The 13,070-nt window shown below is 48.9% G+C and overlaps 1 protein-coding gene and 1 long non-coding RNA gene across 2 annotated transcripts; both read left to right on the top strand.

The window, feature by feature from the left end:
• Window positions 1-21: 21 nt before the first annotated feature.
• On the top strand, window positions 22-6,460 carry LOC311376704. Its single transcript, XR_014644132.1, has 2 exons — window positions 22-3,573; window positions 4,499-6,460. It is a non-coding gene; the product is annotated as an uncharacterized lncRNA (long non-coding RNA).
• Window positions 6,461-6,940: 480 nt separating this feature from the next.
• On the top strand, window positions 6,941-12,171 carry wrap53 (WD repeat containing, antisense to TP53; the record flags this gene model as incomplete). Its single annotated transcript, XM_084491196.1, has 6 exons — window positions 6,941-7,094; window positions 7,467-7,934; window positions 8,159-8,405; window positions 8,502-8,597; window positions 10,806-10,914; window positions 12,083-12,171. Coding segments are annotated over exons 2-6 (806 nt in total), but the record flags the coding sequence as incomplete, so codon positions are not given.
• Between the last annotated feature and the right edge of the window lie 899 nt (window positions 12,172-13,070).

The raw sequence follows: 13,070 nt of genomic DNA, 5'->3' as shown, positions 1-13,070 counted from the left end.
CGGCGGGGCGGGGGGGGGGGGGCGGGAACTGGAAAGGGGCGGTGGGGTGAGAGCTTCACGTGCGGACGGTCCAGACAATGGGCGACTTTTTTCAGGGGGACCTTGTTTGGTTGAACCTTATCAGAAAGCAAATCCTTTCTCAAACAAAAAAAAAAAAAAACAAACACTGTTGATATTTCTCTTGTTCAGCATTTTTTTTTTACATTTATATATAAAAGTTAAAGCTATTGAAAAATGGATAATAAAAAACTTGAAGATTTGCACTTGCCTAAAAAAAAAAATATGAGAAAAAAAACTACAAAAAAATGTTAAACAAATGGGGTTAGTTATAGAGATATTTTTTCGTGAATGTGGAAGTGTGTGTGTGTGTGTGTGTGTGTGTGCGTGCGTGCGTGTGACTGAGCGCAAGCGGTTGTGTGATGGTTGGTGTGTGATCAAGTACTATACCAGTCTGCACAATGTTGTTATTTTTCGTTTGTTTTTATTTCATTGCTTACCAAGATGTATGAACCATAAGAGGCCATTTTTTTCTTTTTGTCGTCTTTTCATTCAGATAATTCTTTTTGTATTCTCATGTGTAGAATGTGTGTTCCCCTTTCATTTTTTTTTTTTTTTTTTTTTACCAATCTGGGGAGGGGGTGGGGGTGACATTGCTTTGAATGCATGGCGATTTTCAATGAGCGAGTGAACGCGTTAACGGATGGATAGGTGACTGCATGCAGCAGAGGGGAGGGGGCAATTGCACAACACATTGTTTTTTTTTTTCACCAGGTCTCCAGCCCTCTCCGGATGTAACCAGTCATTTGCTAACGTTTTCTTCACACTCATCTGATTGTTGAACCACCACTTTAGTTTGTATGTATCCCCCCCACACACCCCCCTCCAACCCCCCCCCCCCCCCCCCCATCCCACCCCCCACCACCCCACCCCTCTGGCAACTGTCCCCAGGAACCCGGGGGAGTGACGGGACTGGGAAAATCATGAGGGACATTATTTGATGTGTGCGTGCATGTGCGTGTGTGTGTGTGTGTGTGTGTAAATGAGACACGAGCGTGTGTGTGCGCCTGTGTTAATTTACTGTTAGTAGACGTGAGTTAAGACTACAGGTACACAAGGGTGTGTGATGGAGAGAGAGAGAGAGAGAGGGTGTGCATGCCCTTTTTTTGTATGCGTATGAATGCACATTTGTGCCTAAGAACTTGGATAGGTTGAGTGGCCATTCAGACATTAACCTTTTTGAGAGATCGATTGTGTGTGTGTGTGTGTGTGTGTGCGTGCGTGTGTGTGTTGGTGCTGAGCACAGCGTATGTCAAAAAAACAAAAACAAATGTACGTGACTTTATATCGTAAACATTTTTCTACTCCATTCTGGGAGGGGAGGGGCGTTCCGAGAGAAGGTTAGTCTCGTCTGTTCATGTGTTTTGTTTTTTTTTCTTTTAGTTTTCTGGTGTGCGATCACGTTGCCTTTCGTCAGCTCAGCTCGAACTTGTGAATGAAAGAAGTCGAGCGATCTGACGTTTTCCGATAAAAGAGAAAAAAAAGCAGAATACAGCATCTTGGCGTGCGCGTGTGTGCACCCCAGGGTGTGTGCGTGCGCGTGTGTGCACCCCCAGGGTGTGTGCGTGTGGGCACCCCAGGGTGTGTGCGTGGTGTTCGCATACTGTGTTACTTCGTTGTTGCAATTTGATAATGACGAGTTTTTCTTTTTTTAATGAAAAATATATATGAATATATACATTATATACAAAGTTTAAAAAAAGTATTTGGACTACGATAATGAGCACTTGGGGCTGCTATTTTTGTTTATTTTGATTTAACTTTTTTCCTTTTTTTTTTTTTTATTACCACCAGGTAAAGTGCGTTTGTATTATTTCTTTCTTAAGAAAATATTGAATGTATTCCAAAAAATATGGCAAGATAACCGTGCTGATACCAGATATATTTTTTTTGTTCTTTTGTCAAAAGATTTCAAAAATGTAAACCTACAACAAAAAAAAAAAGCTTCAAAGACATGCAAGGTCTTTTTCTCTTTTTTTTTTAAACAAAGGAAAAAAGAAGGAAGAGAGAAAAAATACAAAAACTGGCGACTGATACAGTTGAACATACTGCCTCTACAATCCTGGTCGTGCTAACGGAGACGATTTAATTCAAAGAAAGGACTTTCTATTCCATACTAGAGCTGTGGTCGTTTACAACCCGCATGGATTTCCGTGGGTGGAGTTTTACTTTATTTTTGTTCAGTTTGACTTTACTTTTCTCGTTCTCTTTTCCCTGTCATGGGTTGGGCTTTGCAAGTGTGCTTCTGCCATCGAGACATTTGACTGGTGACGCTTTGGAAAAAAAAACAACACACAGAATCCCAATAAGACATTAAGAAATATATATGTATATAAATATATATATATATATAAATATATTGGACTCCTGTTCGCCTTGGTCGTTCTGAAGAAGAAGAAGAGGAGGAGGAAGAGGATGATGAAGAGACTTAACGATCAACAGTGGAGCTGTGTTGGGAGGGGACAACGGCTGAAACCAATCAAAGATTGTCTTCATTTTTTTTTTGTGAAGAGTGCAGACCTGACGCCAGTCACGGAGCGGAGCGGGGAGGGCGGGCGGGCGGCAGTGCGGCGGTCATAAGGCGGTCTTATTATGTCGGCGTTCCCATGTCGGCGTTCCCGTCACCTCCGCCCCCCCCCCCCCCCCCCTCTCCGTCCTCACGAAGGCACTCGCCCTGCCCTCCACAACTCACCTATGCACTTTTTGTTCAGACAAGCTGTGAGGTACCGATTTGGGGACGGGGAGCACAATTACAAAAATGAAAAAGACAACGACACAGGAGGTTGAACGGCTGGGGGGTTTTTCCCTTGGCCCAAAAAAAAAAAAAAAACAACAGATTCCCAACTTTATGAAAAAAGACTTGACAAAGAAGAGCATCTTCTTCTTTCACCTCCTGTACATACTTATTTTTTTAATAACCTTTTTGAGAGACGCGGGAGCGGGCGAGAGAAAAAAAAAAAACGGAAGAATGGATGAAGGACAATTCATGAGACATTGAGAGAAATGAATGTTCTTCGACTTAAACCAACCTCCTTTTTTTTTTTTTTTTTTTTTTTGTTTTATGGTCTACGATAAACGACTTTTTTGCGAAGGGGGTTCTCTTCATACGTCTGCTTTCCCTGCTTCTATAGAGCAAGAGAACGAATGGAAAAAGGGAGAGAGACGGCACCACTTAGACTGAAGGGTTCGTGGGACATGCTGTAATGCCCCCGCCCCGCAACGACGGCGGGGGGGGGGGAGGGGCGCCCCCCACTGGCTGTCCCGGAGGGTCGCCCCCACAAAGGAGGCGGTGCTGCGTTCGCATCCGGCATCCCCCCCGCCCCCCCACCACCCCCCCCAGGCCGAGGGATCTCGTCCTGCGCCGACGGACCAGAGGAAGAGTTACGGGACGCCACCAGAGGGGAGGGCGAGATGGGACGGCGTGGGGTGGGTGGGTGGGTTAGGGCACCTCCTGGTACCGCCTCACCTGCCCGGAGAAACGGGAATTGGACCAGCTGGAAAGAAACCGCGATGTTGGTGAGATGTGTTTTTATATTGTAGATGTTTTTTTGTTTTTTTTTTACGTTTGCATAATCGTGCTATTTTCTGCACTCGTTATAACTTGAGTCTTGTCCCACAGCAACTAAACCTAAAAGGTCCCCTGGCGTGCCACACCCGGTGGCGTGTCACGGGACCTTTAACGTTTAAAGCCTGACATCGCCCGAACAAATCGTAAAACGCAGACTCAAAGTGCCGCTAGATCGACAAGCAAATCAGAGCAACGACACGTCTGAGACACGTGGCGTCCGCCCCGCCCCCGTGTTAGATACGCGGCTGTGATGGGGTCAGACGTTGTTACGCCAGAGCAAGTAAAACATGAGCTCCCAAAATTCGCACTGGTGCTTCAAAGGGCCCCGGTTCAGCCACCAGGTGGGGGTGTGTTCAGCCATCACAGGGCCGTCTCTTGAGCGTGCTGTGCCCTGTGACGTCCCGGTGACATCCCATGTCGGAGTGCCACCCAGACGTATAGATAAGCCTACCAGGGGCTACAGTGCAATGGGTAGGCCGGACCTTCCAGCACACCTCTGGGTGGGTGGAGAGCGCCACTTGGGATGATACGGGACCGATTTTGACACACGCTTGTGATGGCTATTCTCACTCACACCGGAGGGTAAACAAGGGGACCCTTTAAAGTGGCTGAATCCTCTAAAGGATTCAGTTTCGTTTTACTTTGGCGATAACCCGGTAATTGTGATCAGTGGATCCCGTCTTTCAGGCCACTGACACCCAGTTTGTGACATTCGTCCCCACTGCAAATACAAGCGCTTCAGTCAGCGTGCCATAGGCTCCATTTACCGTTTGTGTTTTTACTCCTCCGCCGATTGGACCGTGACCTGCGGACCTCGAGGTGGGCTTCTGCCCCGTCGGGACTAACCGTTGTTCCTTGTTCTGTCGTCGCCAGGGTTGCGGTTCCCAGTGGCTGATCAGTCGCGAGCCACACCCTTTAAGAAGATCTTCTGGCCGCCCTGGTTATTACAACCCCCCACCCCAGCACCTGTCGTCCTCCGAAGACCACACCCCCCGCCCACCCACACACACACACCCCGCCCACCCACCCACCCCGACATGTTGCCCGTGGACCGGACTGATCATTGGCTTTTTGCGGAGAACCGGCCGCCGGGTCTCATCTGTGATGGTGCTAGTCGAGGCCTCGAGACTTGAACCTCGTGCCGAGTCCGGAGCGTACAGGAGACGCCAAGAATGGACGTCTTTTAAAAAAATTTCTTTTTCAAAAATTGAGGACGGGGGGGTGGAATTCTTCTTCCTCGACCCCGGAGAAGACGGGTGTAAGGGGGGGGGGACGGGGGACGGGTGACGGGTGGCGGTTGGTTGGTATGGAGGTGGCCCCCCCCCCGCCGCCCTGGGGGGAGAGACTTTGGGGCGGGGGCGTGGCGGAGGGTCTTGTGTTCGGTGGACTTCGTGTCATAACATCCTGGCGGGCGTAGAACCCGGCCGAGCTGAACTGTTGTATAAAACTATAATAATGTGTACAAAAAGATCTTAACAACAACAACAACAACAACAAAAAAAAGCAAGAGACTTCTCAGCGGGACTCTGGTCTCCGCAGCTCCTTGGTTTTTACACTGATTTACACGTTAGGTTCACCGTGGACACACACACACACACACACACACACACACACACACACACACACACAAAACATTTACACATCTCACACATACCACTTACACTTAGGTCTCAAACAATCACACCAACAAACATAATTCAACCGTCTCACACAAACGCACACAATTTACACATCTCAAACAAACGCACACACATATAATTAACACATTTTACACATCTCACACAACGCACCATTTACACATCTGAAACAATCACACCATTTGTGCATCTCTCACACACATAATTTGTACACACATCAAACACAACATAAATCTCTCACACACAATTTGTACATCTAACACACATAAACACAACATAAATCTCTCTCACACACACACACACACCATTTAAACATCTCCCACACACCCACCAGTTACACATCGAACGCACACCATTTACACACACACACACACACACACACACCCCCCATTCACACATCTCACACACACATTGAAACTCATACTACAGTAATTGCAACAAACCACGGAGAAGCGGAAGTGCTTGCTAGATATAAACCTGAGCATTGTGCTTTGTAAATAATGTAAATGTTATCGTGTTCTGTTTCTTTCTTTTTTTTTTTATTTAGTTCCCTTCCCTCCTAGTAAGTTTTTTTGTTCTGTTGAGTATTTGTTCGACATGCCTTAAAAAGTAAGAAATTCCTCGACGGCAAATTTAAAATGTTCTTGGGAACGATTGACAAATTTAAGTTTGGTATCACCTTGACGAATTTATTTTTGATTTTTGTTCGGAGACGGAAGAGAACACAGAGTTAAAACGAGGCACCGTTTGCCGGTGGGACAACAGAACAGAACGCACGTTGTCGATGCCATTCTAACGCGGTACTTTGTACTTTGGCTATCACAGCAAACGGTCCCGTTTAGATTCTGGTTCGGGAGAAGGGGGTATGGGTGGCATTATTTCCAATTGTTTCTATGTTCTTTTTTTTTTTTTAGTTTTCTTTCTTGTTTTCCTTTTTGAAATGAGTAGATTTTTTTTTTGTTCCATTTTCCAGTGTTGGATGATGCGGTCCTGAAGGCGCATGCCTGTGATTGGCTGGAGGGTGTACAGTAGTCACGAGCTGCGCTGATTGGGCGATGAGGGACAGGATTAGGTATCGAGAAACCCAGGAGGGAAAAACATCAGAGAGTAGAACTTGGAAAATGGACAGAAAATACATGTACATAGTTTGGGTTTTGATTGAATAATAAATACTAAATAAAATGGCATTTAACCTTGATTTACTCGGTGTGCTTCAGTTCTGTCTCCACGTCTGCATGGATAAAAGTGTGACACCCTATAGCACAAATACATAACAATAATTGTATTTCATTTTTTTTTTTACCTTTTTCATACAGAATTAACCCTATAAAGTGTAGGATATACCGGGACTAACTATGAAACGAATATGCAATAAAATAAAAAAATCAAGACAGCTTAAAAAAATAAAAAATTCATGTCTATATGTATATATATATTAGTATATGTATGTATATGTGTGTATATATGTGTGTGTATATATATATATATATATATATATATGTGTGTGTGTGTATATATGTATGTATGTGTATATATGTGTATATATAGGTATATTATACATACATAATATGGTAAACATCTTTAGAATATGCTTCCAAAGAAACCTACATTGGGGCGTTGCGTCATCGCGCCAAATCTCGCGATAGTTTCGAGCGGAACACATGGCTGCCCGGTGGAGTGTTTACAACTTCGCTACGAGTCGGTGAATAAAGAGGGTCGACGCTTTTCCTCAAGCCGGATGCAAGTAGTCCAAGAAACGACTGACCCATGAGAGGAGATACTCTGTTCACTGAAGTCAAACCAGAGGCCAGACCGATCACAACACACTCCAGGTAGCAGTTGTTAGCTGCTGAAGCTAGTGCATCGGGTGCATGGGGTGTCGTGATGCTCCAGGCAACAAGAGGACAGTAGTAACTGTGACTAAGACATTAATGATCAAGCTTAATATTGAACTACATGTGCTCATTAAACGTTGTAAGCTCTCGGACGTTTAACAATTTTATATAATAATCAACGTGTTTTTTTTTTAAATCAAAAACATGTGCATGTTAGTTGCGTGTGATGTATGTCTGTGTGTGTGTGTGTGTGTGTCGATTTAATGTTGTTGTCCTCTATCTCTCTATCTCTTATCTCTCTGCGAACCTCATCGCCGCCCCTCCGTCCTGTCCTGTCCCGTCCCGTTCCCATCCATCGCGGCCCCAAAGGAGAGCGTGTGCTGGGATGTCCCCGTCCTCCGTCCGCCTCAGACACCCTCACTGTCGGAAGAAGCGAGGCCACAGCACCCGCTGCTTCGCCTGGGTCTGATACTCGGATAAGAATTAACTAACACACTCTGCTTGGTGCTTGGTGGGGGTCAAACTGACCTGTTGGAAGAGTTTTGAAGAAGAAGAAGAAGAAGAAGAAGAAGATGTCGGTGTCAGTTGCAGGAGGAGGCGGCGTGGGGGCGGAGTGCATTCTGGACACGGAGGCCGACAGCGAGCCCCCTCACAGCGCTCCGCTGGCAGCCCCCGAGCGCCTGGACGTGAAGCCCGGGGAGTCCGTGGAGGAAGGGGGCTCCGCGTACGCCAAGCGTCCCAGGCTGACCGAAGACCAGCTGCTGGTGTTTGGGGACCCGGCAGACGGGCGAGACCCGCTGGCCGACGCGGACGCGGACCCGGTCCAACCAGCGCCAGGTAAGTAAGGGGGTCCCGGTCGTCCGTCTCCGGGATGCCTACACAGGTAGACTGCATTGCATACGTTGGGATCGGAACCCAGAACCTTTCTGCTGGGAGGTAAACCCCCCCCCCCCCCAAAGTTACCACCGCTGCACTATCCTACACCCGGTCTTGAAACAGTCACTAAACACGCGCAAATAGCAAATTGCTTTACAGTTTGACCCCCCCCCTCCCCCCAACAGCGGAACCCCTCGGAGAGCAGCAGGAGGAGAAGAAGGACGCGGTGGTGGTGGTCGGTGGACTGGAGGAGAAGGAGCAGCAGCAGTGTGCCCACAATGGAGACGGCATCCCTGACGAGACGCCCGAGCAGAGGGAGGAAGCTCCAGAGCAGAGGGAGGAGGCTGCAGAGCAGAGGGAGGAGGCTGCAGAGCAGAGGGAGGAGGCTGCAGAGGGGAAGCCAGACGACAGTCCAACTGTAGGAGCACAGCAGTGAGTCGATAAGAAACGTGTCATTGACTTGATCATGGACACAGCAGTGCTATCTGTGGTGTGGTGACCGAACCTTCCTCTGCTCCCGGTGTGCAGGCTGGGACTGGACTTCCGCCGACCGCCCCAGTATCTGACCGGCTCCTGCACCGAGTACTCGCACTATCCTGAGAACTACCTCAAGGGCTGCAAATGGTAACCTGCACTTGGCGTTGTGACAACCCCCACGAGTAGTTTGCTGAATGACTGGAGTTTAGGATTGGTGGCTGGTTGTTTTGGCTCCTCGGACCCCTGACTGAGAGCACTGCTCAATGCTGCGACGGCAACTCTTAGTGCGCGAAACACACACACAATAGAATACGTTTACAAGGAGTGTCCTCGAGTTACATCTGAACAGTCGAAATCTGGTTCATCAGGCAAGACACACTGGTCATCAGAACCTGTGTGATGAATGACATGAAGTATTGTCTATGCAGGCAGCTTAATAAGGCCTCATTGTGTATGGCTTTTAAAATAATAATTAGGCGTTCCCACAGCTGTCTATAGGAGATGCTCGGCAAAAACAAATGAACTCTTGCCCGTCGGTTCACGTTATCTGCATTCAATTTGCAGATGAAATGAAAATGTAGCCTTCAATTAACCATACATATATTATGAAATGGGACAAATATAATACACAGTAATTAGTTGGAACACATCGATGTAATCCAACAGTGGCCGGTCTCTGTGGAGACAGGCAGAGCTTAGTTCTGTCTGAGTTTCTGCGCTTATTTCACATCCCGTCGTGACCAAAGCAAGGCCACATCCACCATGTGGGCAAACCGGGCACGTGCCCAGGGGCCCCTGAGCCCCAAAGGGCCCCGTGATCACCAAAGGGCCGTCCACGATGGGAGAAGATTAAAAAACTCTCCACAGAAATAAGACACCAGGCTTGATCCGTTCTCTTGATAATTACGCAATCATCCGTGGGATGATTATCGGTCGGTTGTAAAAAAGACAAAGAGGAGCATGTGTCGTGATGTACTGCACCGCCGCACTCTGCTGCTCTACGTTTGACCTTCGGTGTGGAGGTCGGGGGTGTTGTTCCTGACGGACGGCCGTTAGTGTGAAACCTGTTGACCGTGTGGGAGGCTCCGCCTCCCCGGGGACCAGCTGCTAAACGTTGAGTTTCGTGCAGCCTCTCAGCAGCAGTACATGACCCCTGCAACGGCAACGACCTCTGGACTATTATACGACGTGTCCCGCTCCAAAAACGATACGCCAAAATACTTTGACGGCGTATAAAATGCATTTGTAAGACGTCTGAAACATTTACAACGAAAACGATTTTCAACTGCGATATTGTTTGAAATGGGGGGGGGGGCTTTATGAGGGCCCCTGGGGGCCACTAGTCCTGCCTTGTGAACCCCCCCCCCCGACGATAGAGACGTCAGCCGCGTTATGGCTGATTTAAGAAGCGTCTAGGACAAATGCGGCCCCATTTTAATTTAGCAGAACAGCGAAATAGCAGCACGGCGCAGCGGCTGAGTGGAGCGTTCCGCCCGGCCCGTGGTATGATATGATGGGACCGCTGCCGTCGTCACGCTTCGCGTTTGACGGTTTTCCCGTTGTCCGGGTCGTCTTTAATGGATTCGGAATGCTCGAAAGACCGATCGTAAAGTGCCACTGCCGTTGCACAAAGTGGTTATCAAACAAACAACCTTTCACAGCACTTCCCCGACTTCCCCCCACCCCCCCCCCCCCCCCCCCCCCACCCCGCCCCCCCCTCAAAAGAACGCGGGGTGGGGGAAGTCGGGACGCCCCCCCCCCCATGGGACGCCTCGCGGTGACACAGCACAAGGTGATTGGACTGTTAAAAACGACGTTGACTAAGGCCCGGTCCCGTTCCTCTCCCCTTAACGAGAACACTTCGCTCTGAGTGCCCTTAGCTGCAAGTCAAAACACAGCACTCCCCCTTGCTCCCCCCTCGCTTGAGTATCGGGACACCCTACCCCTTCACGGGAACATGCAAAATGTAGGGAAGGGGGGGGGATTGGGGACAGGGCCTAAATGTGTTTCTGTCGAAGGTTCAGAACGTCGAAGATTCGAGGTCACCCTGAAGTTTAAAATGGTTAACAAAATATGGTAACAAAATAAACGTAGCAATATTTTCATCGTGTGTGTGTGTGTGTGTGTGTGTGTGTGTGTGTGTGTGTGTGTGTGTGTGTGTGTGTGTGTGTGTGTGTGTGTGTGTGTGTGTGTGTGTGTGTGTGTGTGTGTGTGTGTGTGTGTGCGTGCGCGCGCTCTCCCTCCCCAACTTTGTCTCCTCTCTCTCTCTCCCTCCCTCCCTGCCGTGTGTGTGTGTGCTCTCCCTCCCCAACTTTGTCCTCTCTCTCCCCCCCTCCCCCCCTCTCCCCCCCCCAGGGCCCCGGACGGCTCCTGCATCCTGACCAACAGTGCGGACAACGTGCTGCGTCTCTACAACCTCCCGGCCGAGGTGTACAGCTACGACTGGGACCTGCTCACTGAGATGGTGAGGCCCCCCCCGCCGCCGCCCCCCTGCTGGGGGCCCCCAGTGTTCCTGTCAGAGCCGCCCATGTGGCGCTGATGATGGCGTCTCAGGCCAAGTCCACACGTACCAAAACAATCATTTTTTTCCCCGTTTTCCCTGGCATCGTATCAAGAACATTTGCGTCCACACGGATCCATCTCAATACGACTCAACACGCTACTTCATGTTCCAGGCGTATAGGTGGCGCTGTTTTAGTTTTAGAAATTCACCGGAAACTGTGAATTTAGTTGAAGCGGTGAATCTCCTAGTTGCCCTCCTGGTAGCCCTTCGCAGTGGATGTAAAATGTGGATTATGTGGTTGTCCATCAGTCTTTTCTGCTCAGCGTGGTGGCACAGGAGCATAATATTTTGCGATAGTAACCCTAATAGGCACAATATCTTCTCCAGCAGGAACACGAGCATGTAGTCGGCCATTGTTGTTGTTATGAGACGTCGTCACGGGTTACAAGAGGTTACGCTCGAGGGGTGTGGCGATGACATCATCGAAACGCAAGTATGCGTGTTGGCCGTCCAGACGAACACTCAAGGGCTGCGTTTGTGAATTTATTCACCCTGGGACCAGGTTTCAGAAAAGTCCGTTTGCATGCGATGCGTTTACAGGATTCGTTTGGACGATCGGCCAAAACGATGCAAAACATCTGCGTTTAAACCAAACCAAAGAGTCTCCGTGTGGATTGCCCCTCAGAGCCGCAAACGACTTTGAAACTGGAAAAAACTAAATCGCTCTTGAATATGTATTGCCTGAAAGATGTGTTTTTTCCAGAAAAATACTATACGTCACATTCAGCTGCCGGTCTTGTGATCTCTGAATATGAATGACAAAATGTTTTTTTTGCCTGTTTTTAGTATCGCTCTTCTGAGGATTATAAGGCCGCTGTGCGTGTGGTGACGGAGTCTGTAGAAAGTGCCTGGTGATCAACTTAATGGCCCTGCCTTAAACATTTCCCTCCCTCCCTCTCCCCCTCTCCCTCTCCCTCTCTCTCTCCCTCTCCCTCTCTCTCCCTCCCTCTCCCTCTCCCTCTCCCTCCCTCTCTCTCCCCTCCCTCTCTCCCTCCCTCTCCCCCCTCCCTCTCCCTCTCTCCCTCTCTCTCTCTCTCCCTCCCTCTCCCTCCCTCTCTCTCCCGGTCAGAGTCCAGTGCTGAGGATGCCGGAGGGGGACACCATCTATGACTACTGCTGGTACCCCAAGATGAACTCCCTGGACCCAGAGTCCTGCATGTGAGTTAATCCTCTGGTTCCTCCTCCTCTCCCTGGTCCTCTCGGACTGGACTAGGGCTCAACCATTAATTGCATTTGCGATAATATCGCGATATGACAAAACGAGATTTTCTAACCACTTTCTTTAACCTGCTGCACAATGGCCTCAGGCTCGTCAGAAGAGCGCACGGCTGAAAGTTTGGTACCAAAGAGGGGCGGCACATCAGTTGTGTGGAATTATTTTGGCTATAAAAAAGACGATGCTGCGCAACTGTCCCGCATTTTTTCGATCACAGCCTCGTCGGCCTTGGAAAAAAAAAAAACCACCTCAGCGCACCAAATCAGCCGGCCGAGACCTCGCTGAAGAGGTGGTCTCGGTTCTCTTGAGATGTGAAAGCGAACGCACCTCGGTCCGATCCAGTTCTGAAAAGCATACGCCTCTTTGTGGACGTAACAGGCACCCGCTCAGCCGCGCGCATTATGGGAATTATTGTTTGATTAGCGGTAACAGCCAGGGACGTGCACAGGAGTTTTGAGGGGCAGGTGCCGAATTGTTGACGGGGGGGTTGGATCGCGGACGAGCGCTATTGCGGGCGCGATTGTTGAAGAACAATCAGAGGGCACTTTTTAATACGAGGCAAAAAGGGCAGGGGCTCAAGCACCCCTAGGGCCCTATGTGTGCACGTGCCTGGTAGCAGCACATTGTCGGACCGTGGGGTGAAAATGAGTCGTGGCTCAACATGGAGCAAAGAGGAGACGGAACGTCTATCGGGTATTTGGGCAGACGCCCACATAGAACGTAGGGCTGGCAAACACACATAAAAATGCCGATGCATTTAACACATTCAGCACCGGGATGAGGGAGAAGGAGTTCGAAAATAAATCTGATATTGTTTATTATGAAAGAGATTGATTTATTG

Source organism: Micromesistius poutassou (genome assembly GCF_964030765.1).
Source record: "Micromesistius poutassou genome assembly, contig: SCAFFOLD_1418, whole genome shotgun sequence".
NCBI classification, from domain to species: Eukaryota; Metazoa; Chordata; class Actinopteri; order Gadiformes; family Gadidae; genus Micromesistius; species Micromesistius poutassou.
Note: the sequence above shows the minus strand (reverse complement) of the source record. Positions and strands in the feature narration are given on the sequence as shown.